The sequence below is a fragment of the Orycteropus afer genome, unplaced genomic scaffold (genome assembly GCF_000298275.1).
Source record: "Orycteropus afer afer isolate SDZICR_OR568_19922 unplaced genomic scaffold, OryAfe1.0 scaffold00069, whole genome shotgun sequence".
Classification (NCBI taxonomy): Eukaryota; Metazoa; Chordata; class Mammalia; order Tubulidentata; family Orycteropodidae; genus Orycteropus; species Orycteropus afer.
Genome location: NW_006921656.1, coordinates 3,747,656 through 3,757,493, shown reverse-complemented (window position 1 = coordinate 3,757,493; position 9,838 = coordinate 3,747,656). Strand labels below are relative to the sequence as shown.

At 52.2% G+C, this 9,838-nt stretch overlaps 1 protein-coding gene across 1 annotated transcript in view; it reads right to left on the bottom strand.

Moving 5' to 3' along the window:
• Window positions 1-9,838, bottom strand: part of COL22A1 (collagen type XXII alpha 1 chain) — a 291,312-nt gene that overhangs the window by 14,742 nt on the left and 266,732 nt on the right. Inside the window, exons 52-55 of the mRNA XM_007940570.1 lie at window positions 8,486-8,557; window positions 5,777-5,812; window positions 3,423-3,467; window positions 608-787 (exon numbers count right to left, since the gene is read on the bottom strand). Of these exons, the coding sequence (XP_007938761.1) occupies window positions 608-787; window positions 3,423-3,467; window positions 5,777-5,812; window positions 8,486-8,557 (333 nt within the window). The remainder of the gene's footprint in view (window positions 1-607; window positions 788-3,422; window positions 3,468-5,776; window positions 5,813-8,485; window positions 8,558-9,838) is intronic.

The following is a 9,838-nucleotide window of genomic DNA, read 5'->3' as shown; positions in this document are numbered from 1 at the left end:
GATACACTCCTTGGAGAGAACAATCATGGGAGAAAGAAGGGCTGCTTATGCACAGGGAGACAGCTCAGGGGGCAGGAGTGCATGGAGGGATGGGCACAGGGAAGAGGTAAACTATGGGGAGGAAGTGGGAGGAGAACAGTTGCATTGGGGTAAATTATAGTCAATGTCATGAGACAAAGTGTATGTGAACTGCTGTATGGAAAGTGAATTTCCTTTGTAAACTTTCACCCAAATCACAATAAAAACAAACAAACAAATAAGCTCTATGAAGGTGGCAAGCAAGATGTTCCTGCGCTGTCTGTCACCTTTCAGGACAGTCCCCTCACCAAGGCGGCCACGTCTCCAGGACTCATTAGCCCTGAGACAGAGGGTGGAACTCTGAGCACCTCCTAAGCTATTCAGGTTATTTCACTTCAGCACCCTGATTCTCCTGCCGCGAGAGGGTATTCTCATCCTCTTTGCAGACAGCAAGGCAGACTCAGCAAGGGGAAGGAACAAAGCCAGGTCACACAGCACTCACTAGCAGGGGGGATCTGTCACCAGGGCCCTCTGGCTCTGTTCTCCGGCTGAGTGGAGCCCCATTTTGAGGGCTCACCAGCCTCCTTACCCTCAGTCCTGGGAATCCTGGCTGGCCTGGAGGCCCTGGGGGTCCCGCCGGTCCATTCTCCCCTGGTGGTCCTTGAGGGCCCATCAGGCCAGTGTGGCCTTTGTGACCGGGGATTCCGGGGTCCCCAGGCTGGCCCTTCCCACCAGGAGGTCCTTTGTCCCCTTTGGTCCCTGGATCTCCCTAGAAGAGGAGAGAAGCATGTCAGTGGGTTCAGAGGTGCACTCCTGCAGGTTCACAGCTGTGATGGCAGGAGAGGCTCCCTGTGTCCCCTGCTCCTGGCCTTGCAAAGGAGACCTGGGCCCTGGCTTGTTGGTTCTCAAGAGTGAGAAGGGCCCATCCCATCTGCTGGCCCGTTTCTGCACAGATGAGGGGACAGAGCCGCCTGCCCACATCCTACGGGGAGTGCAGAGGACAAAGAGGAAATGAACCCCAAACCTCAATGCTGTGCTCGACCCTAGCAGAGAAGGCCAGCACGTGGACAGCGCCACAAGCTACTGTCCTCTAGACCACTCTTGTTTTCTGCTGGCTGGAGGGACACTGGGCTCTTTCCACAGTGGTTCTCGTGCTCAGGCCACCAGCCACGTCCTTCTCTTACCTCTCGTGTACTCCCCAGCACCCTCAGGAGGACACCGCCTGAGCCCCTTTTCTCCTTATCTTGACGGGAGCTCATAGCACTGGGTCCAAGCATTTGGGAACCATGGCAGCTACAGGGCAGCCCTGTCCTCTACCCTTGCTTGCAACTATGTGTCTGCCCAGAAGTCCAGTGGTCAGTGGGCCTGACACTATGACGACCCCGTGAATGGTCTCAGAGTGTAACCTCCTAGTCCACTGTTAGGATCCAGCAGAGGGGGAAGGGAAGAGGGACAAGGAAGAGAACAAGATGGCAGCTGGGATCACAACACAACTGTGACAATGACCCAGAGCTGCACACAGCGATGACACCGCCTCCAACACACGTATGCACAGGGGAAACAAAAAGGCGGTTGAAGGGTAACACTTTCAGGGGCTTTCAAGAAAAGGCCCGTGTGTAGCTCACACCCACCCAGTGGTACATGCACAGACCTGCTCTGCACGTAAACAGCACACAGGCTGGACTCCAGGAGGGGCCCCAGGCGGGTAAGGACATCATTTCTGTTGTACGGTATTCACTGCTGTGTGGCCGGCATTGGTTAGCTATCTCCCTAGACTGCCTCTCAACAACAACAGGCAGGGGATTTAAAATAAGGCATGTTTCCAGACCTAAGAGAGTCATTTAAACTCCCCAGACCCGACGTACATCACGGAGAGGGGGCCTCAACAGGGGTCTGTGACCATGCTGGTTCTTAGTGCCCCTGAGTGCCGAGCTGTCATCACACACACTGCCTAGTGTTTCCTACTCACTAAGGCCTCGGTATCACTTTGTGCCAAGAGGATTTGTCCCATGTTTCAAACATTCCCAGGAGTGGGAGGGAACAGGGGCGTCTAACCGCCACCTGGTACAGCTCCATGAAACCACTTAGGAGGAAGAAGTGAGCACTCCACGCATCCCCTGGGGCAGAGGACCAATAAGCAAGGTAAGCACAGGCTTCCTTGTGCTTACTAACTAATCTGTAGTGACCAGTTTCACATGTTAAAGCTCACGCTCCCCGTGCTTACTGGGTACCCAGCCCTGCCAGGCATCGTAAATGGAAAAAGAGGCTTTGATCCTGCTGGAAGGGGCTGTAGGGTTGGGAGAGACAGATGCCAACCCCACCTGGAAGCAGAATCTTTGATAGAGTGAAAAAATGGGAAATTGGTCACTACAGATTAGGAAGTAAGCACAAGTAAGGCTGTGCTTACCTTGCTCACTGGTGCCCTGCCACTGTGTATGGTTTAAGGGATGAGAGAAGGGACTGCCATCTGAGGTCTGAATTTGCAGGCGCCCAGCCAAAAGTCAAGTTCATTTTCGGCAGTAATAGCTCCTGTGGGTTCCTGACTCTCATGTCGGGGGACCTGACAGGCCCCCACCACCCTGACCCCATCACTCAGGGCCACCAGCCAAAAGGACAGAAGAGTCAGTTGTCCCAGGAGGAGGAGGGGAGGGAGGACACGTGGGAGAGGGAGCAGAAGTGGTTTTTTTCTCTCTCCTCCAGGCTGTGAGATAAGCCTGCTAGCTCCTCACCAGCCAACTGGCAAAGCAAGCCGCAATTAATTCTTTGCAGGGCCTGGGAAAGGGAGCTGGGGCAGGGGACGAGTGGCAGTGACTTCCATGTGGTGCAACAGCATGACGGCAGGCTGACCAAGCCAAGGACTGGAGGCAAATGAGAAGCTTACTTCCCTACAAGCAGCAGCAGGTGTGCGTGTGTGTGGGGGGGTAGTGGGGGTGGGAGAAACTCCCCTCCCCACAGACTTCTCTGCAAAAATGGCCCCCACCCTGTTGTTCTTCAGAGAAATGCGAAGGAAGCCTTTCAGAGCACAGCGCCAAGCGATTCATCATGGGAAAATCTGTTTCCCTGTCCCCTCCAGCGACAAAGCTGGCTCCTAGCAAATTGGCACTTGGGAGCTGAGCGCTGTGGCTGCTTTGTTCTGCAAGGAGCTTTGCTCAGGGAGGGGGATGTGTCCCTGTCCTGGGACACTTGCCCTTGACTGCATCACTGAGGGGATGTTACACCTTGAAATAAGCACAGGAGAAGAGGAGAAAGAGACACTGACAATAATGGGGAGAAAATGAACTCCCTTCACGAGGTGGTCTTCCTGGGAATGGTGCAAGCCACCTCCGCACCCAGGACTAACCCCAGCCTCAGCATCCCGAGCCACTATGGAGGTGAAAGACACTGTGATGGCCCCATGCACTTACCCTGTCTCCTTTGGACCCCGGCTCTCCAGGCTTCCCGGCGGCGCCCTGCAATGACATCCAAGGACAATGGTCATGCAAGCAAGGCCTGTGAGGGATGTCTGTGTCTTTCCTATTGTTCCATACAGTCCTGCGGGCTGGGGCCAGGGACCCTAGGGAACAGAGGCCTCCAAAGGTGCCTTCAGGTTGTCTAGACACTGCAGGGCTTGTTCATGCCCACTTCCCTCCATTCCTCCTGCCACTGGTGATGGCACCTGCCTGCTACCTGGTCCCCTGACCATGGTCCCCTCCTGCTCCTCCTCCAACCCTCTCACCATAACATCTGTTCTGGTTACCTAGTGCTGCTCTGACAAGAATATACCACAAATGGAATGGTTTGCACAAACAGTTTTTTCTCTTACAGTTTGGGAGGCTAGAAGTCCAAGTTCAAAGTGCCAGGCTCTAGGAAACCAAAACCAAACTCACTGCCATTGAGTCGGATCTGACTCTCAGTGACCCCTCCTTGGGTTTCTGAGGCAGTATCACTACAGAAGTGGGTTGCCACATCTTCCTTCCAAGGAGTGGCTGGTGGGTTTGAACCTCCAACCTTCTGATTAGCAGTCGAATAGGGGCTGTGTGAAAGCCCCTTGACCCTAGGCTTCAGCTCTGCCTCTTGCTTCCAGCCCACTGAAGCTAGAGGCATCTCTTCACTCAGGTAGCTACTGGCTGCTGAGGCTAACAAGACCAAGGTTGACAAAGAAAACAGCACAGTCCCGATGTTACCAAACCACACAGGAGGCCATTGATTCAAGTCCACTGAAAGTCCCAAGATCGGCAGAGCACGGCAGACTGCTGAACAACAACATAGCCATAAGATAGAGACCATTCCCCAAGGCTTCTCTTTATATACAGGAAGCAGACCACATGCCATAAGATAGAGACCATTGCCCAAGGCTTCTCCTTCTATACAGGAAGCAGACCACATCTCTAAGGCAGCTACTCAGCTGCTCACAGTAGATCCCACCATGGAGGTGATTAGCAGTCTCATCATGGGGAATACTACATCCGGCTGCCTAGCCATTCAACCAGGCCCAGCCAAGTTGACACACAAACTGAACCACCACAACATCCAAGCCCTTAACTTGCGCAGAGGCTCTGCCTGAGCAGGCCTTAGACTAGCTCTTGCTGTCCTGTGTCCTGGCTGACTAGGCTCTGGCCAAGCCCAGTGATGGTGGCTCCCCCAACACCGTGAGCAGGCAGGGCTGCTGCCATCATCCTTCTGCCTGTAGCATGCTACTATCCCTCTGCTCAGATAACCAGCTCCCACATGGCCTCCAGGCCCCCTCCAGGGAGCCCTGCACTTGGGAACAGAGCCCTCTTCAGTGTCCCAATGGCCCTAGACTTCTCCTGAGGAGTGGTCACTTCAGTCCATGCTGTCCTCACTGCTGAGACACCCCCACATGGTGCTTCTGTGAGTCTCTCCACCTGAAGCGTCTCTCTGTTTCCTCTTTGTCCTTCTCTGTCCCCTCCTCTCTGGCCAGGATCCCGTCCCCACACACAGGTCACGTGGCACTGACTGATACCTAGCGTTCTTTCTCCCCACATGTGGTGACAGTCATGTGCTTATGCCCCACCCCCTCAGACAATAAACATTTGCACAGCAGGGCCCATGTTGCATTCACCTCCTTTGCCAAGGGACATCTCAGCAAAGACCTCAGGATGAGAAACAGTGGGTATGGGGACATAGGGAGAGTGGGATAAGGGGTTTCTGGAAAGGGCCCAGTGTATGTGGAGGCACTTGGGAAAGAATTTGAAGTTACAGGAACTGCAAGGCCAGAGTGGCTGGAGCCAGAATGATGAGAGGAAGAGTGGACAAGGGCCTGGCATCCCAGATCCTATGGAGAGTGCAAAGTGGGGACAGAGCTGAGTTGCGACTGCCAAGGGACATGATCTTCCAAAGATCCCTCTGCCTGCTGGGTGGAGGAAGGCCAGAGAAGACAAAAGCAGAAACCACTGAGGTCACAGAAATAGTCCAGCTGAGGGATGGTGACAGACTGGATTAGTATCCTAGGGGCAGAGGAGGAGAGAAATGGACAGAACTGAAAGGTATCGTGGAGTGAGAGGTGACAGCACCTGTTGGTGGTTGTTGGTGGTTTGGGTGTAGAGGGACAGATAAGCACAAGAGGTACATCAAGCAACTCCCCTGGAACAGCCCTTGTTCAACAAGCATTAAGGATTGCGAGATGGGGGCAGCAGAGAACCAAAGCAAGCATGGGGCTTTTGAGCACGGGGCCACCCACAGCCTCCCCGTGTTCCCATAGGAATGGGTCACCGAGGAGTGGAAGAGATGTGCAGTACTCAAGGTGTGCAATACTTGCCTCCTTTCCAGGGATTCCTTTCTCTCCTGGTTCTCCCTGTGAAATGCAACAACATATTAGCTGGCTGCAACATCAACATGCTGCGAGTAATGTGACTGTCTCCAAAACACATTGATGCTCAACTCGTGTTTCCATGGAGACAGCGATCAATGGTCCTGTTGACCAAGGGCATCCCAAACAAGGTTCTCTGGTCAGCCTCTTCAGAGGAAAGGAAAGAAAAAAGCAAACATGTCCCAAGGTGGGGTAGGGTGCCCTCAGGCTGGGTTCCTGGTCAATGGGATGGGGCTGATGCAGCAAGAGTACCTCTGGGATATTACTTTGACAAATGGTCTGGCTGAGGTAGGGAGACCTCAATGAGGAGCAGGCTCACAGTATGAGAGGAGACGCCAAATACCACATGGTTCTAGAGTCAGACTGCCAGGGCCTAGCCTTGCTCCTCCACTAACTGGCTCTGTGACCTGGACAACGTCCTTAAAACTTCCTAAAGGTCTGTGTGCCCAGTTTGCCCATCTAAAATCAGAAGGGAAGTCGTGGCTGCCTTGTAGGACTGCCATGAGACTTGAATGTGCTATGGTGCTTAGCTGCCTTGGAGTTGGTCCTCAACTCATGGCGACCCCACGGCCAATGGAACTAAACACTGCCTGGTCCTGTGCCATCCTCATGACCAATCACAGATCAGATTGCTGTGACCCAGAGCATTGTCATGGCTGATTTGAGGAAGTAGATCATGAGGCCTTTCTTCCCATTAAATGTGTTGTTGTTATGTGCCGTAGAGTCGGCCCTGACTCATAGCGACCCCTCCTTGGGTTTCCAAGGCAGTATCACTACGGAAGTAGATTGCCCAAACTTCCTTCTGAGGAGTGGCTGGTGGGTTTGAACCACCAGCCTTCTGGTTAGCAGTCAAGTGCCTTAGGCACTATGCTACCAGAGCTCCCATATTAAATGTGTTAGTACTTATAAAAGGACTCTGAACAGTGACAAGCATGTAGAAGGGTTTGACAAACGACCACTACTCTTGTGATTGGGAATGGTTGTTGTGATATGTCTGGAAGAGAGGGTACCTGGAGCCTCACTGGCAGCAGACTACCATTAGCAAAGGGATGAAGAAGGAGGGCTTGGTAATTCATGGTGATACAACTCAGTGAATGGCCTCAAGTAAAAATGAGTGGTCTGAATAAGCAAAGATACAGAAACAAAGATTATTAGGGAGGGAGAAGGGACAATTTCTTGCTTAGGGGGCATTGAATTTATTATTTAATGGTGGGAGAATGGTTTAGAAAAGGAGAGTGACAATGGCGGCCCATGAAGAATATAATCAATGCCACTGATCACACACGTAGAACTCACTGAATTGGTGGGTGTTTTGTTGTGTATATTTTCCCCACAATAATTAAAGAAAAAGTGGAAAGAGCCATCTTAGGGCCTGGGTGGTGGATGGGAGGCACAACTTATGGTGAGCTGGGATGGGCTGCAGTGATGTAATATACGTGGGTCAGAAATAAACTGGAGGAAGAAGGTGGGGACCTGGGAAGAGCTTCGACCCTTTCATTTACGTCCTCATTCTCCCATCAGCTTTCTGAGTCAAGGACATGAATGCAGATCACACCAGCGAGCACAGTCTGGAAATGTCTGGATCACGGAGCATGTCAGGGTGATCCTGCTATTGGGGGACCTATGCCCAGGCTGACACAGTGACTGCAACTAGGGCTCAAGCAAAGCAACAATTGTGAGGATGGTGCAGGACTGGGCAGTGTTTCGTTCTGATGTACATGGGCTGCTATGAGTCCGAGCCAACTCAACAGCACCTAGCAACAGCCACAATTGTCCAGAAACCGATACAAGATCACCCTACAGCTCCTCTCTGCATTGAGATGTCAACACAGGAGACCTGGCCCACGTGCCAGCTGGGGCCCACACTCACTCTTTGGCCTTGAGTAAAACACTGCGCCTTTGGACCCTAAAGCCCCAACTTGTTCTAGGGGCATCGCCTTGGCCCAAATCCCACCATCACTATCACTACAGTAGTTCATATTCCTGATCCATTTAAATGATCTTCTCAGTCAGTCCTCAGAAGGAGGTGCTGTTGTTATGCCCACTAGAGCAATGAGGGAAGCAAGGCACACAGAGCTTGGGAGACTCTCCCGAGGCCTCAGCATTGAGGAGAGGAGAGGCCGAATCCCCCAGGGGTGACCTCTGAGCCCATGTTTAACCAATGCACTCCACTGCCTACCAGACTGTGACACAGCTCTAACCAGATCCCTATGACCTGACTAGATGAGCTGAGTGAAGGCAGTAGTGGTTCAGTGGCAGAATCCTCATCTTCCCTGCGGGAGACCTGGGTTCGATTCTCAGCCAGTGTACCTCATGCTCCACCAGCACCCATCCACCAGTGGAGGTTGGCGTGTTGCTATGATGCTGAAGAGGTTTCAGTGGAGCTCCCAAACTAAGATGGACTGGGAAGGAAGGCCTGGTGATCTACTTCTGAAAACCAGCTGTGAAAACCCTGGGGCTCACAGTGGGCTGATTCACAACCAATCCTGGAGGTAGTGCAGGACCCAGTATAGGATCTTGACGAGTTGGGGGTTGGCTCAATGGCCACTAACAACAACAGATGACCTACGGGCCTAGGAGGTGGCAGGAAGTGTTCTGAATGTCAACTCACATCGGAGCCAGGCATCTTGGTTGGCCCCATTGGGGATCTCTGCTTACCGGAGGGCCCCGGGCTCCTTGGAAGCCAGGAAGTCCTGGGCTGCCATTTTCTCCTTTGCTTCCTTTCTGGCCCTGGAAAGAGAAAGTAGGGAATTAACTCTTCCCTACTGGATTGAGTGCAATTGCACACAGATTCAGAAACCTGTGATCCCTTTGTACTCTGAAGGCCTGAGGCATCATCAAAAGAGAAGAAGAAAGACCTCTTTTCTGAGATAGTGGGGAATAGGTTGGGAAGACTGTGAGGGCAGGGTGTGTGCTGAATCCTGATGGTGATGTCAGAAAATGGGGAGGGCACAATGAGAAGTTCCCCCAAAACAGCCAGTGGCCTTTCCATCCAAAGAAACAAAATCAAAATGGAGTAAACACTTAACAAAACACCTAACATGTGAGTGGCCCCTCCAAGCAGCCCTCTAGTGAGATGTCATATTTCTCCCAGTGAGGCTGCCCAGGCTCACTCTGGTGTATGACTGAAGCCCACAGAGCCTTTGGGAATCTTTCTGCTTCAGCCTTCACCATTCAGGAAAGCCACCATCACTGGCTTAACTCTTCTGGGGTCACTCTGTAAGGAATGCAACCAGCCACAAATTCTAATCCCACCCTATCTTCCCTGTCTCACCAGGTGCAACAAGCCCCACACCACAGCTCCTGAGGCAGATCATTATATGGTAGGAATTCAGACTCCTTTAGCATAGTTGTTTCTGGCCCAAAAGGAGATGGGTCTCCCCTAGGATGACCAGTTATACTGAGAAGTTCTTAGCAAACCAGCATGACCTTGCCACTCTCATCTCCAGAGCACCAAGAGTTAGTTGGCTAGGACTGGTCTGCACCATGGCCCCATGTGATTATTTCTTAACTTACCACCCTTCTGTCTCTCTCTCTCTCTCTCACTACTGTCGAGTCATATCCAACTCCAAGTGACCCCTTCTTGGGTTTCTGAGGTGGTATCACTACCTCAGTAGGTTGCCCATGCTTCTGTCTAGCAGTGTAATTTTCAACAAATGAAAATACAAGAAGGATGGGCTAAGAGGAGACTAGTGGCTAGGCTTTGACTTATCCAACCCTAGAGTTCATCCAAGAACCATCTTTCCCACCACATCCCCATCTCCTAGGCCTGAACCCCAAACCAGGAAATCTTCTACTCAGGGATCAGAACTCTGAGGATTACTCATGTCACCCTCTTTCTATTACCCATACATTCACCTGTGCTGCCCCATCCCCACCTCCCAAGAGTCTTAAGCTAAGACTGTTCTACCTCCATCCCCACTTTTTACACTTACCTGTCCTTTCACTAGGTAAGGGTTCGTAAACCTGACCCAGTCCTTTCATCTTCTAAGAATAGCAAACAATGGCTGA